Genomic DNA, 25934 nt, shown 5'->3' on the forward strand with positions numbered 1-25934 from the left:
GTTGTCAGGTGCACCTTTGTGCTCACAGATTGCCTGAGTGCATGGACGATGCGCTCTTTAACATGCTGGTGGAGGGCTGGGATGGCTTTTCTGGAAAAAAAGTGTCGACTGGGTAGCTCGTAGCGTGGTACAGCGTAGTCCATCAGGTCTTTGAAAGCTTCGCTTTCAACTAACCGGTAGGGCATCATCTCTAACGAGATTAGTCTAGCTATGTGGGCGTTCAAACCCTGTGTACGCGGATGCGAGGCTAAGTATTTCCTTTTTCTAACCATAGTCTCATGTAGGGTGAGCTGGACTGGAGAGCTGGAGATCGTGGAACTAGCGGGGGTGCCGGTGGACATGGCAGACTGAGAGACGGTGGGAGATGGTATTGTTGCCGCCGGTGCCCTAGATGCAGTGTTTCCTACTACGAAACTGGTGATTCCCTGACCCTGACTGCTTTGGCCTGGCAAAGATACCTGCACAGATACAGCAGGTGGTGCGCTAAATGGTGGTCCTACACTGCCGGAAGGGATGTTGCGTTGATGACTAGCTTCATTGGCCGAGGGTGCAACAACCTTAAGGGACGTTTGGTAGTTAGTCCAAGCTTTCAAATGCATGGTGGTTAAATGTCTATGCATGCAACTAGTATTGAGACTTTTCAGATTCTGTCCTCTGCTTAAGGAAGTAGAACATTTTTGACAGATGACTTTGCGCTGATCAATTGGATGTTGTTTAAAAAAATGCCAGACTGCACTCTTTCTAGCATCGGATACCTTTTCAGGCATTGCAGACTGAGCTTTAACCGGATGGCCACGCTGTCCTCCACCAGGTTTTGGCTTTGCCACGCGTTTTGGGCAAGATACGGGCCCGGCAGATGGAACCTGTGGCGATGTTGATGCCTGCTGCGGCCCCTCCTCCTCCTCTGCTTCAGAACTGCTGCCGCCTGCACCCTGTTCCCCCAATGGCTGCCAATCGGGGTCAAGAACTGGGTCATCTAATAACTCTTCTTGTACCTCCTGCGCAACTTCGTCTGTGTCACCGTGTCGTTCGGTGGTATAGCGTTCGTGATGGGGCAACATAGTCTCATCAGGGTCTGATTCTTGATCAGCACCCTGCGAGGGCAATGTTGTGGTCTGAGTCCAAGGACCAGCATAGTAGTCTGGCTGTGGCTGTGCGTCAGTGCACTCCATGTCAGATTCAATTTGTAATGGGCATGGACTGTTAACTGCTTCACTTTCTAAGCCAGGGACGGTATGTGTAAAGAGCTCCATGGAGTAACCCGTTGTGTCGCCTGCTGCATTCTTCTCTGTTGTTGTTTTTGCTGAAGAGGACAAGGAAGTGACTTGTCCCTGACCGTGAACATCCACTAACGACGCGCTGCTTTTACTTTTACCAGTTTCACGAGAGGAGGCAAAAGAGCTAGAGGCTGAGTCAGCAAGATAAGCCAAAACTTGCTCTTGCTGCTCCGGCTTTAAAAGCGGTTTTCCTAATCCCAGAAAAGGGAGCGTTCGAGGCCTTGTGTAGCCGGACGACGAACCTGGCTCCACAGCTCCAGACTTAGGTGCAATATTTTTTTCCCCACGACCACCTGATGCTCCACCACTACCACTACCCTCATTACCAGCTGACAATGAACGCCCCCGGCCACGACCTCTTCCACTAGACTTCCTCATTGTTTTAAAAACGTAACCAAACTAACGTTATTTGTTGCAGTCACACAACTTACACGGTGAGCTATAACTTCAGTATGATTTAGCTACCCCTTTACAGGTTGGTGAGACCACAGCGAAAATCAGGCCCAATGTTACACACTCTTTTTTTGGTGGCTGCAAATTAGAGAGATGCCCCACACGCAGGACTGTCACTGAAGCACAAATGTTAATATTAATGTCACACTATTATTTTTTTTTTATTTTTATTTTTTTCAGGAACACTTTAGAAACCCCCCCAAAAAAAAAAAATAGATTTTTGCAGGGAGAATTTAGAAAACAAATGTAACAAACTATATGCTTTCTATGGGCCACTGAGTGAGAGATGACGCACACAGGAATCAGGAGTGGCACACAAGCCCAGAGGCCAATATTTTTCTACCAATGATTGATGGAGTTATTTTCTCTGGTAGATTTTGGAACCCAAATCAAGGAAAAAAAATATAGGCTTTCTATGGACCACAATTGGAGAGAGAGAGAGAGAGAGAGATGGCACACCCAGGAGTCAAGACTGGCACACAAGCAGAAAGGCCAATATTAATCTCCCACTGTTTTTTTTTTTTTTTTTTTTTTCAGGGAGACATTAGAAAAAAAAATAATAAAAAAAATATGATTTTATCAGGAAGAATTTAGAAACCAAATAAAATAAAATGATTTTTTCAGGGAGAATTTATAAAAAAAATAAAAACAAAAATAGGCGTTCTATGGCCCACTGACTGAGAGATGACGCACACAGGAGTCAGGAGTGGCACACAAGCCCAGAGGCCAATATTTTTCTACCAATGATTGATGTAGTTATTTTCTCTGGTAGATTTTGGAACCCAAATCAAGGAAAAAAAATATAGGCTTTCTATGGACCACAATTGGGGAGAGAGAGAGAGAGAGAGAGAGAGAGAGAGATGGCACACCCAGGAGTCAAGACTGGCACACAAGCAGAAAGGCCAATATTAATCTCCCACTGTTTTTTTTTTTTTTTTCAGGGAGACATTAGAAAAAAAAATAATAAAAAAAATATGATTTTATCAGGAAGAATTTAGAAACCAAATAAAATAAAATGATTTTTTCAGGGAGAATTTAGAAAACAAATAAAACCAAAAATAGGCGTTCTATGGCCCACTGACTGAGAAAGAGAGAGAGAGATGGAACGCTTAGTACTGGCACACAAGCCCAAAGGGCAATATTAATCTCCCTTTTTTTTTTTCCAGGGAGAATTTATAAAACCAAAAAAAAAATTAAATAGGCTTTCTATGGCCCACTATTTGTGAGAGAGATGGCACGCTCAGGACTGGCACAGATGGCACGCTCACAACTGGCACACAAGCCCAGAGGCCAATATTAATCTCCCTTTTTTTCAGGGAGAATTTATAAAACCCAAAAAAAAATAAAATAGGCTTTCTATGGCCCACTATTTGTGAGAGAGATGGCACACTCAGGACTGGCACACAAGCCCAAAGGCCAATATTAATCTCCCACTGTATTTTTATCAGGGAGAATTTATACACCCCACAAAAAAAAATACAGAAAAATGAAAAGGCTTTCTATGGCCCACTATGTGAGAGAGATGGCACACACAGGGATGGCACTCTAGCAGAAATGCCAAATTGCCAATCTTAATCTCCCACCAAAAAAAAAAAAAAAAAAAAAACAGGGAATGTCCTACAATTACTATCTCCCTGCCTGCAGTAATCTCAGCCAGGTATGGCAGGCAGCTACTATCTCCCTGCCTGCAGTAATCTCAGCCAGGTATGGCAGGCAGCAATAAGGAGTGGACTGATGCACAAATGAAATAAAAAGTGTGGACAAACAAAAAAGATAGCTGTGCAGAAAGGAAGGAACAAGAGGATTTGTGCTTTGAAAAAAGCAGTTGGTTTGCACAGCGGCGTACACACAGCAATGCAGCTATCAGGGAGCCTTCTAGGGCAGCCCAATGAGCTACAGCGCTGAGGGGAAAAAAAAAAAAAAAAAAACTTCCACTGTCCCTGCACACCGAGGGTGGTGTTGGACAGTGCAAATCGCTGCAGCACAAGCGGTTTTGTGGTTAATGGACCCTGCCTAACGCTTTCCCTGCTTCTGACAAAGCGGCAGCAACCTCTCCCTAAGCTCAGATCAGCAGCAGTAAGATGGCGGTCGGCGGGAACGCCTCTTTATAGCCCCTGTGACGTCGCAGACAGCAAGCCAATCACTGCAATGCCCTTCTCTAAGATGGTGGGGACCAGGACCTTTGTCATCACGCTGCCCACACTCTGCGTTTACCTTCATTGGCTGAGAAATGGCGCTTTTCGCGTCATTGAAACGCGACTTTGGCGCGAAAGTCGCGTACCGCATGGCCGACCCCGCACAGGGGTCGGATCGGGTTTCATGAAACCCCGACTTAGCCAAAAGTCGGCGACTTTTGAAAATGTTCGACCCGTTTCGCTCAACCCTAGTCACCACTTCTGTATTTATTATACTTTTTCCTCTGACTGTACCTCTCCTGATTTTGGCTTAGAAATACTGGATCCTGGTCAGAAACATCTCACAGAGCCAAACCAGGTCTCACACTTTGCACTGATGAGGGGCAGTAACCCCCCAAAAAGGTTCTGCAAACTGAGACTGTGGTTTTGGCTTTTCTCTGTTCGGAACACTGCATACAGACCAGGAACTCCAAAATATGGATGTAATTGAGATCTGCACCATGATTGTACTTGGCATCACTGCAGAACGCTGGTGACCAACACTAAGCTAGGCATGTGTAAGGGCATGGCACTTGGATGTGTAATGGCTGGCTTATTGCATATTTCATTTTATGGCTAATCGGGGAGAGGGCTTGGTAGAATGAGACAATATGAGCAAACACTGGACCGTCTCCATCTACACTGCATGACTCTGTCATGGCTAACACTGCTCTTTGTTTAACCCTATATTGGCACTACATTTTTAATTGATCTCCCTTTTCTATTATATTCTGGCTAATACATTCCAGACTGCACAGTGTGAGAAGTCATTAAAATGCAACTTTTACTTATATAATTAAAGCAAGGAAACCATGGCTAATCCTATACTAAAATTAGTGACCAGACTGTGTTAGAAACCTACAACCTGGCCCACCTGTCAGATCAATAACAAGTGAAGACATCGCAAACACTATGAAGTGAACATGTGCTGTTCATATTGAAGCAAAATTCTAATGTGGACTTGTATTAGTAAGGCTACTTTCACACTAGCGTCGGCCCGTAGCGGTGAGTCGGGCCGACGCATCCTATGACAACGCAGCGCCAACGGGGCAGCGAATGCATTATTACAACCACTGCCCCATTGTGAGTTGCGGGGAGGAGGGGGCGGAGTTTCGGCCACGCATACCCGGTCGGAAATGGCGGACACGACGCACAAAAAGTTACATGTAACGGTTTTTTTGTTCTGACGGTCCGCCACAACACGACGCAACCGTCGCACGACGGTTGCGACGTGTGGCAATGTCTCAATGCGTCGCTAATGTTAGTCTAAAAAATGACGCATTGTGACGTGCGTAGTACGACGCTAGTGTGAAATAAGGCTACTTCACATTCCGTCTTTTAGAATCAGTCACTATCCGTCAAAGTGTTGAAAAGACGGATCCTGTGCAGTTTGTAAAAAACGGATGCACTGGATCCTGTTTTTTGACGAATCCGTCGATGCTGCAGGAAAAATGGGTTAAATTAAAGGAATAGAAATCCTTCCAGGCATGCTCAGTTTAAAAAAACAGAATCTGTTGCTGGATTCCGTCATTTGACGGACAGCAACGGATCCTGCTCCCATAGGCTTCCATTCTAGCCAACGACGGATGCCGCAGGATCCGTCGCTGTACGTTTTCTTTTGACGCAGACAAAAAAACGTTACATTGAACGTTTTTTCCAGATGATGGTCCGCCAAAACACAACGAATCCGTGGCACGACGGATGCGACGTGTAGCCATCCGTCGCGATCCGTCGCTAATACAAGTCTATGGAAAAAACGGATTCTGCGCGCACATTTGCAGGATCCGTTTCCCCCCCCCAAAGCAACGCATTGCAACGGATCTTAAAAGACGGAAGTGTGAAAGTAGCGTAAGGCTACTTTCACACTAGCGTTGTTTGCTGTACGTCGCAATGCGTCGTTTTGGAGAAAAAATGCATCCTGCAAATGTGCCCGCAGGATGCGTTTTTTCTCCGTAGATTTTCATTAGCGACGCATTGCGACGTATGGCCACACGTCGCATCCGTCGTACGACAAAGTTACATGTAACTTTTTTTGTGCATCGAGTCCGCCACTTTCGACCGCGCATGCGCTGCCGGAACTCCACCCCCTCCTCCCCGGAACTCACAATGGGCAGCGGATGCGTTGTAAAACTGCATCTGCTGCCCACGTTGTGCTACTTTAGCACACTGTACATCGGGCCTGCGGTTTGCGACGGCCCGTACTGAGGGACTAGTGTGAAAGTAGCCTAAGATGGATGATCTAACTGTAGTACGTTACAGTGGATAACTGCAAAATACCATAGGATATCTGTAGATCTAATCTAGTGATGACTGTGAACCCTAATATAGATAATCGAGCATCAAAAGTGATGCTCGATCTGTCAGTGTCCATCTTGCTAATACAGGTCCACATTGGTGTCTTGCTTCACTATAAACCATATACATATGTTCACTGCAGTGTTCTAGTGATTTGATCATCTGTTCTTTGGCTATGTGGAGCAGAAACTGAGTGAAAGCTCTACGTTCTTTTGAGTCAGATTCTTGGTGTTCCAGCTCCATATGTGCCCATATCCTTTTGGTTTGACAGATGTACCAACTTGTTGGTTTTTCGGCCATCCGGTTACCTGTTTTGGGATTAACTCTGGATTCTTTTAAGGTTAAGTAAAGTTCCTTCTATGAGTTTTCAGTAACTTCTTTTTTTTTTTTTTTTTTTTTTTTTTTTTTGATGCTACAAGTTACAACAAAGTAAAATTAGTTCATAAAATGTCAGTCAGGAAGAGGTGGAGAATAGAGCTGGAGTGACAGACTTCAGCCTTATTTGCTTATCAATTGAAACGCTGATTTCTCAGTCATGGAGGAACGTTGTGGCCGTAAAAGTATTGCTGGACCTGTCTTTGTTAGCGCTACATATACGTTGGAGGGTTTTGTCCTCCAAACTGACATTCCCTCTAAGGTCACTTGCTTCTCTTTCGTTGCGAAGAGCGAATGGTGTATTTGCTATAGGAGAAAGTAATTTTCCCCGATTTGTGAGCAGGCATGGATTTCTCCTCAGACGTTCCAATAGGCCTGAGATTCTAATAGTACCGTAATTGGTCTTGTGTAATTCTAGTTTGTCAGGAAATAGTGTCAAGTTTCTCTCCCAATGGTACAGTGCTAAATATGGAAACATCCAGGGTTACAGTAATTTATGAAACCAAAAGTTTCCTCACATCGGTTGTGAAATCTTATGGCTTGTGTTTCACCATAGCGAAGATTACAGCAGTAGGAGGAACATGGTGAAACAAAGTGATTGTGTGTTTTTGTTTTCCTTTTTAAATTCTGAACTCCTCAGGACTAAATGGCATGGCCTACTGATGGGTGATATTATCTATCTATAAAACCCTATGGACAAGATTTTCTGATCATAAGGCAGAAACATTAACCTTTACCTCACAATCCAGATGTGTCTGTATTGGGGCTCATACTCTTCTGCGTTTACAACTGACACAGTGCAAACCGATTTTTATCTGATAGCACTTTGACTAATATTGGTCAAGATTCTATGTTCTTCAGCAATTTTCATTTGTTTTCTTCAGATCGGACTGAGACAAATTGCAGTAACTGCTTATATCAGACTAGCTATTGAACCCATTCTATGCCCGGGTGGCGAGCATTTATATTGGTATATGGTCTCCATCCTGTCGTGTGCTGCTCCATCCTGCGTCCCCATCCTGTCATGTGCTGCTCCATCCTGCGTCCCCATCCTGTCATGTGCTGCTCCATCCTGCGTCCCCATCCTGTCATGAGCTGCTCCATCCTGCGTCCCCATCCTGTCATGAGCTGCTCCATCCTGCGTCCCCATCCTGTCATGTGCTGCTTCCATCCTGCACCCCCGTTCTGTCATGTGCGGATCCTGTGCACCTGATTCCTTTCCGCCGCCATTTTCTTGGTCCTCCTGCTGCCGGAATCGGTGCCTGCGCAGTCTGTGCTTTCCGGCGCCATTTTCTTGAAGACACACTGCAGTCCGTCTTCAAGAAAATGGCGCCGGAAAGCGCAGACTGCGCCGATAGCGGCAGCAGGAGGACCAAGTAAATGGCGGCGGAAAGGAATCAGGTGGCGTAAGTAACAAATTGCTGTGGCATGAACTGCCACAGCATCATCAGGGCGCAATCATGTCCACGGTGTCCCCATGTCCGGGTTACGGATCATAAATGTCCCCCTGCTCCCGGCAGTCTGCGCTTTCTGGCGCCATTTTTTTTTTTCCCTGACACTGGCTATAATGTAACGCTAGGAGCGTCGCGCCTGCGCAGTCTATAAAGGCTTCGGACAGAGTGACGCTCCCAGCATTATATTATAGATGAGGCTCTCCAATGCAAGTCAATGGGTGTGAGAAAAAAAATTGTACACGGACAATGTGGGTGCCGTGTATTGTGTGTGGTTTTTTTTTTTTTTTTGTTTGGTTTTTTCCCCCTGAACCCATCTCGTGGAGAATCCACTCATTTTATCAGCCAAGTACAGTAAATTCACAGCGTGAACCATCAGAATAGATAAATACATGGAAAGATGTGAGTGACACATATAATTAGTTCAGTGCATGTGTAGTTTAATGAACCAGATGCAAGTAAAAAGATGGTGTGGGATCCCCCTAATTTTTTTCTTAACCAGCTGAGGGTAGAGACAAACAGGGGGGCTAATGTTTCATAGTCTGGTAAGGGGGTAATGATCATGGAGCTTACCAGGCATTTATGAGCTCACAGCTGTGTAAATTAGCCTTTACCGGTTAGTTAACAAGGGGTGACTCCCACTCTCCCAAAAAAGTGCCTCCCCCCCCCCCCCCCCCCCCAAATGACTGGGAAAGGCTAGGCAGGCTTCTGCGGGCTGATATTAATAGCCTAGGAAGGGGCCATGGATATTGACCCCTCTCAAACTATGAACATCAGCACTCAGCTGCCCCAGAAATGGTGCATCAATTAAATGTGCCAATTCTGGTGCTTGGCATCCACACTTCCCACTTGTCATGGTTTGGGGGTAATAGTATTAGGGTCGATGTCAGCTGACATCAAGACAAGGGGTTAGTAATGGAGAGGCGTCTATAAGACACCCCCTTTCTAACCCCGTTGTCAAATGTAATAAAGACACAGACCAAGTAAAGTCATTTAATTGCAAGACACAGGTGGCATGGTGCGACGGCTCAGCAAGCCAGTTGGAACACACTGAGACAGGAGGGTGATTACATGCCTGCAGTGTCTCGCACTGATGTGAGTAAGGTCACCGGAGTTCATAGCTGATGAACCCTAGTCACCTTATTGACCTTACAACAATCTATCTTCATATGACAATCAGTTATTCTCTATATAAAAGCTGATGTTAAAAACACGTTGCATACGCATGTCATATGGATGCTAGGTGAGAAATTGCATTGTAGTTGCATGACACTTGTCCTACTCTTCAGGAACAACATTGAGCTGATTTTATTTACATTGATGAGTGTGCACCCTTAACGTCCGAGGTCAGATCCCCTGCTTTGATGCGGGCTGTGGCGGTGAGCCTGCATCAAAGCCGGGACATGTCAGCTGTTTTGAACAGCTGACATGTTCCCGCATTAGAGGCAAGTGGAATTGCGATTCACCCGTCACTTTTAACTAGTTGAATGCCGCTGTCAAACGCTGATAGCGGCATTTAACCGGCGCTTCCGGCCATCGGGCTGGAAATGAGCGCAACGCTGACCCCGTCACATGATCGGGGGTCAGCGATGCATCGGCATAGCAACCAGAGGTCTCCTTGAGACCTCTATGGTTGTTGATGCCGGATTGCTATGAGCGCCATCCTGTGGTCGGCGCTCAATGCAGTAAATCTACTACATAGGAGCGATCTATGCATTGCTCCTATGTAGCAGAGGCGATCATGTTGTGCCAGCTTCTAGCCTTCCATGGAGGCTATTGAAGCATGGCAAAAGTAAAAAAGTTTAAAAAAAAAAATATGCAAAAAAATAATATATAAAAGTTTAAATCGCCCCCTTTCACCCCATTCAAAATTAAAACAATAAAAAAAAAATCAAACATAGACATATTTGGTATCTCTGGGTTGAGAATGGGTTGAGAATGGCCCGATCTATCAATAATAATAAAAAAAAATTAAAGATTAACCTGATCGCTAAAAGACGTAGCGAGAAAAAAAATGTGAAACTCTAGAATTACGCTTTTTTTGGTCACCGACATTGAATTAAAATGCAATAACGGGCAATCAAAAGAATGTATCTGCATCAAAATGGTATAATTAAAAACGTCAGCTCGGCACGCAAACAAAAAGCCCTTACCCTACCCCAGATCACGAAAAATGGAGACGCTACAGGTATCTGAAAATGGTGCAAATTTTTTTTTTTTTTTTTTTAGCAAAGTTTGGATTTTTTTTTCACCACTTAGATAAAAAAGAACGTAGACATGTTTGGTGTCTATGAACTCGTAATTGACCTGGAGAATCATAATGGTAGGTCAGTTTTAGCATTTAGTGAGCCTAGCAAAAAAGCCAAACAACAAAAAAAAAGTGTGGGATTGCACTTTTTTTGCAATTTCACCGCACTTGCAATTTTTTTTTCCCGTTTTCTAGTACATGGCATACTAAAACCAATGATATCGTTCAAAAGTGCAACTCGTTCCGCATAAAATAAGCCCTCACATGGCCATATTGACGGAAAAATAAAAGTTATGGCTCTGGGAAGGAGGGGAGCAAAAAACAAAAACCTGAAAATACCCCAGGTCATGAAGGGGTTAAAGGGGTTGTTCTCTACTAGGACAACCCCTTCGTAACCTAAATGTTTGGCCCCGATTTTTAAAATAATAAAAAAACTATCCTCTCGTGCTGGCAACGTTCCAGCTGTCAGCACTCGCGGTTCCGGAGCTCTGGTGTGGTGCAATGACATGTGGTGCGCAGCGCCCAATCAGTGCTGGCATCACTGTCCCAGGATTTGTACGGGATGAAGATGAAGAGGAAGCCAGGGCTACAGCTGAACTGACTTCCTCTTCATGTTCAATCCATACAAAGGCAGAAACCGTAACGCCAGCGCTTAGAAATTTCCAAGGGACAAGATACACTTTGCCCATGCGTTAGTTAGTTAGATGTTCTCAGGCCAGAATTGGAACTTTTGCCACACTTGTTTTGTAAATTTTAGTGAAACTGTTGGGGCAGTGATGAGCGAACGTGCTCAGCTAAGGTATTATCTGAGCATGCTCGTGTGCTAATGGAGTGTCTTCAGCGTGCTTGAAAAACATGTTTAAAGGGACTCTGTCACCTGAATTTGGAGGGAACAATCTTCAGCCATGGAGGTGGGGTTTTCGGGTGTTTGATTCACCCTTTCCTTACCCGCTGGCTGCAATATTGGATTGAAGTTCATTCTCTGTCCTCCATAGTACACGCCAGCGCAAGGTAATCTCCATAGTACACGCCTGCACAAGGCAAGATTACCTTGTATGTATATTGTGTACAAAAAAAAAAAAAAAAAAAAGCATGAACCGCACATCCCAAAATCATACGTTGATCTAAAGCCGCCAGGCAAAAATTTATATACTGAACATGAGGTTTTCAGTTTAACATTCTGATCAGACTGTATGAAGCCCACTGCCACTTCACGGCAAACCTCGTAGTGGGTCCTATCGCCCTAACGGAGCGGAGCCGTGCGGCGACCACCGCCACAGCGGCCATGCACCAGCAGGGCGGACGGCCTGTTGCCCCACAGCACCCATGCTGCGAGACTGAGCCCCCATGACTCCAGACCGCGCCGCCCCACCAGCACAAAGCCACAGCAACAATGGCCGCACGGCTCCGCTCCGTTAGGGCGATAGGACCCACTACGAGGTTTGCCGTGAAGTGGCAGTGGGCTTCATACAGTCTGATCAGAATGTTAAACTGAAAACCTCATATTCAGTTAATAAATTTTTGCCTAGCGGCTTTAGATCAACGTATGATTTTGGGATGTGCGGTTCATGCTCTTTTTTTTTTTTTTTTTTTTTTTTTTTTTTTCTTTTTTTCTTTTTTGCAAAGCTATGTATATTGTGTATTGCAACAATTTTTACAATTTTTAACCCTATGACAGGAAAAACTCACACGGACTTTAATTGACTTTACTGGGTCCGTGTGATACGTGCGCTCCCACGAACACTGACATGTCTCCATGTTTTGCAAACAAGCACACGGTCCGTGAACACACGCTGACATGTGCAGAGACACATTGATTTTGATGTGTCTACGTGAGTCAGTGTCTCCGGTACGTGAGGAAACTGTCACCACACGTATCGTACCGGAGCCACTGACATGTGAAACCGGCCTTACTGTTTACAGCTGTGCTGCCAAGAATACAGTGCTGGTCACAGTCGTTCGTACATGCTGATCAGTTGTCATCTAACGGTTGGGGTCTACCCACTGGGACCCTCACTGCTTGACAAAACGGGGCACTTCTATCCCCAGTAAATGACACCCAGCCACTGCTCTATTCCTTCTCTGTGATTGCTGGCAAAAGTGGAACACAACACTCAGCAGCCTCTTCGGGAGTGCATAGAGCAGTGGTCGAGCGTGCGCACTGCCACTCCATGCTAGGGGGATGTGCACACTACTTCTTTTTCAGGAAGATAATTCTCCAAGAAAAGTGCTAACTAAATGCTGAAGAAAATTTTAAAGTATGCATTTCTATGGAAAGTGACTTGTTCATAAGTTTAGTCTTGTGGGCATCTTTTAACTGATTCAGGTTTGCCAAGATGCCAAGCCGTTAAAAGGAGGGAACGGACAATTCTTTCGGCTTTTTCCATTCACAAGTCAATGGGATGTCTCAAGATGCAGTTTGGCAGCTTCTTCATTGTTGAATTGATGATAAAAAATAAAGCCCACCTAACTGATCTCAGCTGCTCACATGTGCCTCGCCACATGGGACATTACTGGCACCATTGGTGATGCACTTCAGCCAGTTATTTGTCAGCACTGCAAGAAGTTGGGGACCACACAGGCCACATTGGAATGGTTTATGTGGTTTCCCCCATCCATAAGAGTGGGAGGGGGCAGCATTGGGGGAAAGAGAACCCTCTTTTTTTAAACTAATTTTAAAATTATTGAACTGTGTCAAAGATAAGTGCTAAATGTTAAAAATCCGCTTTTTTTTCTCTGATAAGGTTTGCAACCAATCCAAGTGTGCATGTGTGTAAATCCATTAGAGAGGAGGGAATAGCTTTCAGATGAATGCTCCACATTTCCCTTATCTTGGGTGTAGCCACCATAATTTATTTCCCAGCCTCCTAAACTGTTAATTGATGGGTCATATATAACTAAAACTCAATTTTCTGTAGCCACTTACAACTGTTGTCTGCTTCCAAAGGCATCCTGCTGCATCTTGCATGTTCTCTATGTATACGTTAAAAAAACAGCCTGTAGGAAACAGTTAAGCAAATGCCGTTGTGATCTGATGATTGAACCCATCATCCCATGATGACTGACTTCGTTTTGTTTGTTTCAGGTAAAGCTTGCCATCTTCTAATCATGCAGTCTCCTGACTACAGGGGAGGATCACGCCTCTTCCTCCAACCTCAGAATGGCAGCAGCATGCGATCACCGGGCTACGTGCCTGGCAGAATTGTTCCCTTACGTCCACCGCCTCCTCCAAAGACACAAACCACGGCCAAATTTAATTCCTCTGGGCCTGAAGGACATTCAACATTTGGGTTTATAGGAAATGGACAAAACGATCACGCACAAGTTCTTCGCAGGAGAAGGCACAAAAACACGCTAATATGCTTTGCTATTTCCAGTCTGACTTTTTTTATTATCCTTGCTATTGTTTTAGGAATCTCATCTAAATATTCCCCGGATGGTAAGTGTGCCGTTCTCACTCCTGCTCATAGCGTGAAACTGCAAGTACTGTCACACAAACTATTAGTCCCATTTTGGTGTCTATGAAATGATTATTCTGATGACTTGTATCTCAGAAGGAACCTCAATAGTGGTCCATCTGTAGTGGCTTTCAGGTCCTGTGCATGGCCTGTATGGCCTCCACTCTGTAACCCAGCGATCATAAGTTTATTAGCTTGATAGCCGATGTGTGTCCTCTACGCATGTTCAGCTGAATCGTATTATGGCGCACAGACCCATCAGGTTCGTGAGCGGCAATACACACTGCCGGCCAATCAGAGGCCAGCAGCTGATGTCGTCGTGCACGTGACGGAGGGTGCATGGCAGTGGCGTCATGTTCTCCTGTCGCTTGCAGGATGAAGTTGGCTTCCAGCTTCAGAAGGGGATGCTGAGCGGCAGGAAGGTGAGGGTTTTTTTTTTTTTTTTTTTTTATTGGTGAGTCCAGGGGCCATACTATTACATTGATACGATAATTATGGGCAATGCAGTATACTATATGGAGGATTATGGGCTGTGTACTATACTATATGGTGGACCATGGGGGGGAGAAGGTACAATATACTCATCTTTTTTTCTATACATTGAACAGCAGCAGAATAGGGGATTTTTTTTTTTTTTTAAGCCGCCACCACAACATGTAGACTCCTTTGGCAGGGCCCTACTTCTGCTCTGATCTATTAAAAAGGTGTTAAAATATCCAATACGCTTGCCATCACATTATGGTAAGGCCACAGATCACCACCACATAGTGACCAAACACTACAATGCATTAAAAAAAACAACAACACTAATACCATAAGTGCCATTATACACAGGAGCTCTGTATATAGTGTACATGTAACACACTGACTCACCAGTGACATCTCCATTTGAAGCTATTCGTCTTTGCTTTTCTTCTTCATCTATCACAGACCGCCATCACTACTTCCAGCCAGATAACTTATTTTCTGTAGAGCTGATATCTAGAACACATTCCAGAACCTTCTTCCTCATCTATTTGAGGCACGGACTCACTAGTTCATGGCAGTGACCTCATACGCCGGAACATGTGCACCAACATCGGCTACCGGCTGTTAAATGTTGCCACCGACTTCCTGTACAGCAATATATTTGAACTGAACCGGACGAATCCTGCCCCTGGGGCTGGGGGAGAAGAAGCAAAAGAGGGAGCCCAGGCATTAATGCCCTGATGGTGACCCTGCAAAGAGTCTGCAAAAATCAGCAGCATAACTTTCCAAACCTATCCCCTCGGCATCAAAGATGGCATTAGTGTACAGTCATTTGGTGTCCACGGGTAACATTGCGACTGGCCTTATAGGCTTTGTAACTTACAGTGTGGGAAAAGAAAGTATTTACTCAGCCACCGATTGTGCAAGTTCTCCCACTTAGAAAGATGAGGTCTGTAATTGACATCATAGGCAGACCACAACTATGAGAGTCAAAATGAGAAAACCAATTCAGAAAACCACCTTGTCTGATTTGGCAAGATTTATTTTGCAAATTATGGTGGAAAATAAGTATTTGATCATTTTAAGAAAACTTCATCTCAATATTTTGTTATACAGCTCTGGCAAAAATTAAGAGACCACAGCAAAAGTTTGTTTGACTGGTTATTCTCCTTTTTTATAGGTATATTTTTGAGTAAAATGTAAACTGTTCTTTTATTCTATAAACTACTGACAACATGTCTCCAGAGTTCCAAGCAATACATTTTGTATTTATTTTCTGAAAATGAGAAATGGTCAAAATAACAAAAAAAGACTGCCGTCTTTAGAAATTTTAAGGATGGAGGCAACATAACTCTCACTGTGTCAATCTGTTAAAAAAGCCAGAATTAAGCCCTTCTTTTTCTCACTCAAGACTTTTTTTTCTTTTCATCTCCTTTGGCATGGTTAAAAGTTATATTTTTCATTCCTATTACTTTTGGGATATTACTTGCCATCCAACTTGTCCTATTTCAAGAGGATTGTGAAGACCACAGCAGTGTTTTTTTTTTTTTTTTTTTTTTTTTTTTTTTTTTTTTTTTTTATAATTTCCTTCATTAAATAAGATTTGGTTCAGGTGATCACCTAATCAGAAGCACATTAAATAGAATGAGGTGTACTCTGGTTGGAATTCAACTGACACTGGAATGGAATGTGTCGGACATGTAGAGAAGCTGATTTTTATAAAACTGTGCAGTGGTCTCTTAATTTTTGCCAGAGCTGTATATTCCTTTGTTGGCATTGACAATGGTCAAATGTTTTCTGTAAGTCATCACAAGGTTGGCACACACTGTTGGTGGTATGTTGGCCCATTCCTCCATGCAGATCTCCTCTAGAGCAGTGATGGTTTGCACTCAAAATCTCACGATACATGGCCCCATTCATTCTGTCATGTACACGGATTAGTCGTCCTTTTCCCTTTGCAGAGAAACAGCCACAAAGCATGATGTTGCCATCCCCATGCTTCACAGTAGGTATGGTGTTTTGTGGATGCAACTCTGCATTCTGTCTCCTCCAAACACGACGAGTTTTGTTTCTACCAAAAAGTTCCACTTTGGCTTCATCAGACCCAATACTCTTCTGGATAATCCAAATGCTTTCTAGCAAACTTCAGACGGACCCGGACATGTACTGGCTTAAGCAGGGGGATATGTCTGGCAGGTGCCATTACTACAGGGAATGAGTGGAGGACAGAGGAGCCTCTTTTAAAGAAGAAGTTACAGGTCTGTGAGAGCCAGAAATTTTGCATGATTTTAGGTGACCAAATACTTATTTTCCACCATAATTTGCAAAATAAATCTTGCCAAATCAGACAAGGTGACTTTCTATATTTGTTTTCTCATTTTGACTCTTAGTTATGTTCTACCTATGATGTCAATTACAGGCCTCTCTCATCTTTTAAGTGGGAGAACGTGCACAATTGGTGGCTGACTAAATACTTTTTTTTCCCCCCACTGTATTTATCCATTCATGAAAAGCACTGATGGTTGGCTAGTGCCCACATGGATTTTGTAAGACTATGCCAACAGGAAGTATAACTTTTTTTTTTTTTTTTTTTTTATAGAAGCTTTTGCTATGGGAACGTTTTTACATCCCCCTCAATCAAAAGGCTGTAAATTGTATTTCAGGATAAACAAACTCTTCCAAAACCTTGTCAGGAAGTACTTGAGGAAAAGAAAAGCTCCTCCTAACCAAGAATTCCTTTTTGACAATTTGTGGGTTTTTGAGCTCCTGGGGATAAAAACACTCCATGTGTCCATAGCCCAACTGTGCATAAGACCAGGTCCCTGTGTGTAAAGGCCCCGTCACACATAGCGACGCTTAAGTGATCCCGACCACGATACGACCTGTCAGGGATCGTTGCTGCGTCGCTATGTGGTCGCTGGTGAGATGTCACACAGTGCGATCTCCCCAACGACGCAGCAGCGATGCGGCGAACTGTAGCGACCTGTAGAACGATGCTATTTCATGATGATTCAATGGGACGTCCTGTCAACGAGGTCGTTGGTAAGGTGTCAAACACAGCGATGTGTGCTGCCCAGCGGGACCTCAACGATCAAAAAATGGTCCAGGCCATTCCGACACGACCAGCGATCTCACAGCAGGGGCCGGATCGCTGCTACGTGTCACACATAGCGAGATCGCTACTGAGGTCGCTGTTGCGTCACAAAACTTGTGACTCAGCAGCGATCTCGCTAGCGATCTCGCTATGTGTGACGGGGGCTTAAGACAACTCTTGGCTTAATGATATGGATTGCCAGCGTGCTGTTTTACAGCCAATCTTGGAAACTACGTAATTAAAGCCACGCCAGAGGTGTGTTCTCCATGATTCATGCTCCTACATTCGCTCTTGTGTAATTAGATCATCCAGATGGTTTCACTGCACATTTTGCTTTTTGCAAGCCTTGTACTTTAAAATTTTACAGGGATATTGGTTTACAGTAGGGAAGCCCGCTAATAATTAATTCCACATTGGGCTTCTGTGTGTGCAGATTCATCCTTTCTGGCCCAGAATGATAGTGTTTTTTGCCTTCCGCACTGCCTAAAGGGAGTCTCTTTGAACTGGTAATGTTTGTACATTCTTGCTTTATTTATTTGTTTTTTTTTTTTGACTTGCAGAAAATTGTCCTGATCAGAACTATTTTCTCAGTAACTGGAATCCTGGCCATGATCCAAATAAAAAAGTTGTCATAAGGAAAGGCGACCTTTTGCGTTTGCAGTCTGACGCTACTGTGCACTCGATAACCATACAGGACGGAGGTCTGTACAATATTCCTTGTCTGCGTCGTTCTTGATTGAGAATTGCATACTTATGTAGTCAGACTTTTATGCTGGAGTCACACTAAACGTGTTAAAAAAAAAAAAAAAAAAAAAAGGTCCGATTTTTTTCACTGAGTCACAAGTATCGAGAGTGTCATGCGAGTACAATCCAATTGTTCACACCTAGCATACGATTTACATCCGAATGCAGTATGTCTGCTATCCGACTGCAATTTCATGTAAAAGCCGGCAATTCATCTGGCGCGTACAGTCAAATCAGTGAATCAGTGTGACAGGTTAGGATAGAATATATTGATGTCAGTGACACACGTGTGTGCCTATATCTATATCTATCTCTCGTAGAAGAAGAGCCAGCAATTCAGGAGCCAGCCACGTACTGTAGAGTCGCAGCATGAGCCGACCAGAATAGATTACATACAGTAAATACACATAGAATATAGTTATATAGATGTCAGTGACATATACAATTAGTTCTTGCAGCTTGCTGTACGTGTATTTAATTAGAAAAAGATAATTTTTCTGAAAATAAAAAAAAAAAAAGGCATGGAGCCTAATTTTCTTACCCATCAGAGGGAAAAGCAGACATCTGGGGGCTGATGTTTATAGCCTAGGAAGGGTGTAATACCCATGGAGCTTCCCAGGCTTTTAAGATCGGCTCACAGCTGTATACTTAGCCTTTACTGCCTATTAAAATGGGGGACCCTAAACAAAAAAAAAAAAAAATTGAAGGGTCGCCCTAAAATTAATAACCAGCAAAGGCTATGCAGACAGCTGTGGGCTGATATTAATAGCCTAGGAAGGGGCCATGGATACTCACCCCAACCCCCCTCCAGGCTAAACACATCAGCGCTCAGCCGCCCCAGAAAAGGGTCAGCTCTAAGGTGTGCCAGTTATGGAACTCTTCATCGCTCTTCCCACTTGTTCTGTATCGGTGGCAAGTGGGGTGATTAAATGGTTGAGGGGGGGGTTGTGTGTTGATGTCACCTTTGTACTGTCAAGTAACATCAAGCCCCGAGATCAGTAATGGAGAGGCGTCAATATGAGGCCCCATTACTAACCCCATAGTCATATTGTAATAAAACACATGCACCCAGAAAAAGTTCTTTAATTGCAAATGACAAACTCCTTTTAATAAATCTTAATTTAACTATACTTATGAGCGTGCCCATTTCACCGACACCATTGTCTTCTTATAAGAGTTGAAAAAAACCCAACAATATTCCTCCTCCTTTCCACAGAGAAGATGATGATCCATTTGTCCCACGACTGGTCTGGCTCTGCTACCTCTAGATGGCAGGTTGTATGATGCGACCATACAGCCTGTCATCCAGCAGAGACACTGAGCAGCGTGCGCTCAGTATCTCCCTGTAAACTCCTATTACCTGAAGACACAAAAGAGAATAGTAAAACCAAAAACACTCAGTTTGAAAAAAATGTTGCAGTAATCCGCAAGTGCTAGTAAAAGATGTAAAAAACAGGGTATTTGGTTGATACGTTTTTTGCAAAAAATGTATACTAAGCTGCTCTACCAATCTTCACGGTATACCCATATCAGAGCAGTCCTAACTAATGTATGCAATCCCTATCTGATGTATTTAAAAACCTGATCATCTGTATATAACCTGTGTGAACAGGGTTCAGAGAGGAAAAATACATGTGTGCATACAGGGTAGAACAGCTTTTGTGCAGATAGCCCAAGAGGAGTGGTGGAACTCCCCAGTCTTGTAGACACAAGAGAACAATCATGGAAACAGGAACACATGGGCTACTTGCACAGTGAACAAGTCTGTAAGAACATGTTCACACACCACCAAGAAACCTGAAGACACAAAAGTGTCCCCGTTTTTTACATCTTTTACTAGCACTTGCGGATTACTGCAACATTTTTTTCAAACTGAGTGTTTTTGGTTTTACTATTCTCTTTTGTGTCTTCAGGTTTCTTGGTGGTGTGTGAACATGATCATACAGACTTGTTCACTGTGCAAGTAGCCCATGTGTTCCTGTTTCCAAAACTCCTATTACCTGTCTGACGGCACAGAGATCGTGAGAGGTCTCCTGCTCGCTGTGCTGTCATCTGTATTACCTATCCTGTGTATATATTGTATGTAATCCATCTATTCTATGCTTACGGCTCCTGCTGTGATTTTACAGTAAATGGCTGCTGAATTGCCAGCTTTTCTTCTATCTATTTAATGTGTGAATATATACAGTGTGTGTGTGTGTCGCTGACGTCTATATATCGTATGTATATAGCTATTCTATTCTAACCTGTCATTCTTATTTCACTGTATGTGGCAGATGAATTGCCGGCTTTTCAAAGGACATCGGTGCTTAAAAATTGAAACCGCATGGTCCGAGTGCTGTGCGATTATTTTTACATTTTTTTTTTTTTTTTTTGCACCCATAGGCTTGCATTGGCGAGTCTGTCACAATCGCAGCAAGCTGCAATTTTTCATGCATGTTGAAAACGCTTGAGAAAAAATGCTGATGTGAGCTACCCCACAGACTAACACTGGGCTGAGTGCTATGCAATGTTTTCATAGCATTCAGCCGTGTTCTATGGTAGTGTTTCTCTGGTCTTAAGGTACCGTCACATTTAGCGACGCTGCAGCGATCTAGACAACGATGCCGATCGCTGCAGCGATCTAGACAACGAAGACGATCGCTGCAGCGTCGCTGTGTGGTCGCTGGAGAGCTGTCACACAAACAGCTTTCCAGCGACCAACTATGCGAAGTCCCCTGGTAACCAGGGTAAACATCGGGTTACTAAGCGCAGGGCCGCGCTTAGTAACCCGATGTTTACCCTGGTTACCAGTGTAAATGTAAAAAACAAACAAACAGTACATACTTACATTCCGGTGTCTGTCCCCCAGCGCTCTGCTTCCTGCACTGACTGAGCGCCAGCCGGCCGTAAAGCGGTGACGTCACCGCTGTGCTTTACGGCTGGCCGGTGCTGAGAGTGCAGGGAAGCAGAGAGCCGGGGGACACACCGGAATGTAAATATGTAGTTTGTTTTTTTTTTTTTTTTTTTTTACATTTACACTGGTAACCAGCGGCCCTGCGCTTAGTAAGCCGATGTTTACCCTGGTTACCAGTGAAGACATCGCTGAATAGGCGTCACACACGCCAATTCAGCGATGTCTGCGGGAGATCCAGCGACGAAATGGTTCTGGCCTTTCTGCTTCGACCAACGATGTCACAGCAGGATCCAGATCGCTGCTGCGTGTCAAACACAACGATATCGCTATCCAGGACGCTGCAACGTCACGGATCGCTAGCGATATCGTTGTTAAATTGTTCAGTGTGAAGGTACCTTAAGGCAGATATTTTCTAATTTGATGTTTGTTATCGAAAAAGATTAACTGTCTTCAAGCTAGATCCGGCGGTCTTGTCTGAGTGAGTATCCTGAATCTTCTACCTTTGAATCTGTGGTACCACTTGCCCTTTTAATGAGGATGTTTCAACTTTCCTGACATGTCTGTTTTTATAGTGTGTTCCTACATAAAATTACAATGTTGCAACAAATAATACATATATGCTAGCCACCTTAGGGAGAGACCCAAGTTGGGCTAAATGTAGCGGGATGAAAGAGACCGAAAAGCCCTCTACTTAAAGGAAATACATAGTGGATGCTTTCCTGAAACGGAAAGTACTTGCAAGCAGCATAATACAAAGAATAGCAGGTTTACCCAGAATCCTTTGCAGTAGGCGGAGCTATGCAAATCATCTCTTTCCACCCCAGTCTAATCCACAGCGCTTGGAACCGCCAAGCGTGCAATGCTGCGGATTAGTTTCTAAATTTACACAGCCAACCAATTCCTACCTGTGGACACGTGTTTCGGGCTTTAGGCCCTCATCAGCACAGGGCTGGAATTGGTTGGCTGTATGGAGTGGGGCTCGGTGAGCAAGCGATACATATATGCTAGCCACCTTAGGGAGAGACCCAAGTTGGGCTAAATGTAGCGGGATGAAAGAGACCGAAAAGCCCTCTACTTAAAGGAAATGCATAATGCTGCAACAATGAACCCTGTATTGCACCATTTTGCTATTCCTCCTGGAAATTTAACATGTCTGTCAATTTATTCATAACTAGATGGTGGCTCGATTCTAACGCATCGGGTATTCTAGAATATGTATGTATGTATGTATGTATATAGCAGCCACGTAGTATATAGCACAGGCCACGTAGTATATAGGAGCCATGTAGTATATAGCAGACAAATACTACGTGGCCTGTGCTATATACTATGTGGCTGCTATATACATACATATTATAGAATACCCGATGCGTTAATACAGGCCACGCAATATATAACAGTGGCCACACAGTATATAACACAGCCACATACTATATAACACAGCCCACGCAGTATATAGCAGCCACGCAGTATATAACATAGGCGACGTAGTATATAACACAGGCCACGCAGTATATAACACAGGGCATGTAGTATATAGCACAGCCGATGCAGTATATAGCAGCCACGTAGTATATAACACTGCCTATGTAGTACATAGCACTGCCCACGGAGTATATCACACAGCCCACATAGTATATAACACTGCCTATGTAGTATATAGCAGCCACACGGTATCTAACACAGCCCACGTAGTATACAGCAGTGTGGGCACCATATCCCTGTTAAAAAATAAATAAATAAAAATAATTAAAATAAAAAATGGTTATATGCTCACCCGCGGGGATCCAGCGTAGATCCACCAAACCTCTGGCGATGCGCGCGCGGCTGCCGCCATCTTCCGTTCCCAGGATGCATTGCGAAATTACCCAGATGACTTAGCGGTCTCGCGAGACCTCTAAGTCTTCTGGGTAATTTCGCAATGCATCGCCGGGAATGGAAGATAACTGCAGGTGCGTGCGGCTCGGCGGACTACGGAGGGTGAGTATAGCAGGTTCTTTGTTTTTTTAATTATTTTTAACATTACATTTTTTTTACTATTGATGCCGCATAGGCAGCATCAATAGTAGAAAAGTTGGTCACACAGGGTTAATAGCAGCGGTTACTGAGTGCGTTACCCGCGGCATAACGCGGTCCGTTACCGCCGGCATTAACCCTGTGTGAGCGGTGACTGGAGGGGAGTATGGAACGGATGCGGGCACTGACTGCGGGGAGTAAGGAGCGGCCATTTTCTTCCGGACTCTGCCCGTCGCTGATTGGTCGTGGCTGTTTTGCCGCGACCAATCAGCGACTTCAATTTCCATGACAGACTGAGGCCGCGCCCAATGAATATCCGTGACAGAAAGAAGGAAAGACGGAAGTGACCTTTAGACAATTATATAGTAGACACTTCCCTTGTCACAGAAGCCAGGGATTAATCAGTGAGTGTGTGGATGGACATGCCCAGCTGATAAGTGAAATTTAAATTCCCAGTTGTCATGACTTTGTTTCTGCCATCCATTTACAGGAACAACAGAAAACTGAAAACTTGTGTTTACTCTGACTGCAGACTTGTGAATCCCCAAAATATGCACAGCTCGCACTGTTGGGATTCTTCAGTGCTGGCTGGGAAACTGATATGCATACTTCCAGCCACATTCCAACTAGATGTGCACAGTCTTGTTAAGGCCCCTTTCACACATCAGTTTTTTGCCATCAGTCGCAATCCGTCGAATTTTGATAAAAAACTGATCCGTCGGAGATTGTGAAAACTGATGCGACGGATCCGTTTTTTTCACCAGGTCTGACTAGCTTATCCAGCTAATTGGATCCTAAAAAAATCGGAGCATGCTCAGTTTAAAAAAACTTAAGCCGTCGCTGTCCGATTTTTCGACGTACACAAAAAAAGTTACTATGTCCGTTGTCTCTGGCCGCCGGACAAACAATTTTTGACGGATTCGGCGAATGACAGATGAACCGTGAGGCCATCCATCGCTAATACAAGTCTATGAGAAAAAAAATTGATCCACCGGCATCAGTCGCCAGATCCATTTTTATTTTTCAAAATTCCACGGATTGCAATTGATGGCAGAAAAATGATGTGTGAAAGGGGCCTTAGGCTGTTGTATTAAGCAAGACTGCACATGACCAGTTAGATTGTAGCTGTGAGTATGCACATGACCACGCGGTCTCACTACTGTCACAGTAGAATCCTAACCATTCGCACTATGCATGATGTCAGGATTCACAAGTCTGCAGTCGTAGTGACTGCAGACTTTTGTGCCAAAACTGGACAACCCCTTTAAACTTCAGTGTCACGATAGGGATTTGACTCCTCATCACACTTTACACAGGTCACAAGTATTTCCTGTTTTTTAGGCAAACTAGTCTTTGAAGATGATGCAAATGGTTCAAAAAATATCACTCTGAGGACTCGTTTTATCCTTATAAAGGATGGTGGAACGCTTCATATTGGAGCAGAGAAATGCAGCTACAAATCCAAAGCCAACGTTATCCTATATGGCCGATCAGATGACGAGGAAGGCACCGTGCCGGTATTTGGGAAGAAGTTCATTGGGGTGTCACCTGGTGGAACACTGGAATTACATGGATCTAAAAAGTTATCTTGGACCCTTTTGACAAAGTCTCTTACTCCATCCGGACTCCCAGCAGGACCACACAACTTTGAGCAGGTTTTTTCTAGAGGTCTGAATGTCAGAGTTGTGGACCAAGAAACAGCTCAAGTCTTAGTGACGGAAAGATTTGACACCTTCATAAATGAAACTGAAAGCAAGAGGCTACAGGATCTCCTCAGTAGTCTACCGCCGGGTCGGATTGTTGCCATGGCGGTGGGTGACTCTGCAGACAAAAAGCTGCTTCCGGAAACTCGTCTAACTATTCAGCGTCTTCTTGGTAGTAATCAAGTAAAAAGCTTGGCATATAGGTAATGGTATCTTAATGCTACAACCTTTTAGGAAGCTTTATATAATGCAGTGAAATGTGTGTGGGTGTTTTTTGTTACATGACCGTTTCTATCAGCAACTTGCTTCAATCTTCCGATTGCAAACGTGCACGCTCAGCCTAACTGAGCATGCATGTGTATAAGCGGGCTGGAAGGAATAGCTGTCAGCCAAATGCCAATTTTGCAAATGCCTAACTAAAGAAAGTGGCCACCATACAGTATGGCAATGAAGGAGAGTTTTAGGGCTAAATTTAGGAATTCCTAATGCAGCACTTCCACCTGGTATTTTAGCTTGCCAGAAGGCACGGGGAATTGCATCAGATGGGCTTTTCATTATTATGTCTAAGTCCTTGGTTAGTTTCCGCAATGAAAAATAACCCAAGATTAGTCAGATGAAGTATATAATGGCCTTTCCCCCCTTTTATAAATTGATATCGCTGATGCTTGTAATGGCCTTTTCCTTTTTTACAGACAAGCCTGGGCACTGGTGAGCATTGTTAGTGGGAGTAACACCTCGTGCAGTGAAAGTACTAGAGACTATGAGAACCATAATACTCGAGGAAAAGCGGAAGCTGTGAAAGTTTTCACCACGTTGGATGGGCAGAGATTTGCTGTGAAGGCATACAGTGAATGGAAAGATGGTAAGTATTGTCCCATAAGGCCCTCTCCGACACCACCTTGTACCTCATACTACGCATTCATTGTATTCGCTTGAAAGAAGGTGTTCGGTGGAAACACGTTGTCCAGGAGAACTTGTTGATTGGTGGGGGTCAAAGCGCTTTGACTCGCACCGATTGGCACTTTTTTATCAGCATTAGAATAGCGTGGCAATGCACATGTGCAACCTGCACTCCATTCCTTTTCTATGGCACCGCCAAGGTATGTGCTTGGCTGTTTCTGGCAGCCCTAAAGAATGAAGGAAACAGCGGCCAATACTCCGCACCATATTATAATGGGTAGAAGAGTTCTGTCTGAGATTTGCCTATGTGTTGGTGGGTGCCTAATCGCTGGGACCAATCGGCAATTGATCACCTATCCTGTGCTGAGCTTCGGAGAGGGCC

At 44.1% G+C, this 25934-nt stretch overlaps 1 protein-coding gene across 1 annotated transcript in view; it reads left to right on the forward strand.

The window, feature by feature from the left end:
• Positions 1 to 25934, forward strand: part of CEMIP2 (cell migration inducing hyaluronidase 2) — a 174765-nt gene that overhangs the window by 51715 nt on the left and 97116 nt on the right. The window contains exons 2-5 of the mRNA XM_069763494.1: positions 13359 to 13712; positions 17854 to 17994; positions 24291 to 24855; positions 25345 to 25514. Coding sequence (XP_069619595.1) covers positions 13382 to 13712; positions 17854 to 17994; positions 24291 to 24855; positions 25345 to 25514 — 1207 coding nt within the window. The 5' untranslated portion in view covers positions 13359 to 13381. The remainder of the gene's footprint in view (positions 1 to 13358; positions 13713 to 17853; positions 17995 to 24290; positions 24856 to 25344; positions 25515 to 25934) is intronic.

Source organism: Ranitomeya imitator, chromosome 1 (genome assembly GCF_032444005.1).
Source record: "Ranitomeya imitator isolate aRanImi1 chromosome 1, aRanImi1.pri, whole genome shotgun sequence".
NCBI lineage: Eukaryota > Metazoa > Chordata > Amphibia > Anura > Dendrobatidae > Ranitomeya > Ranitomeya imitator.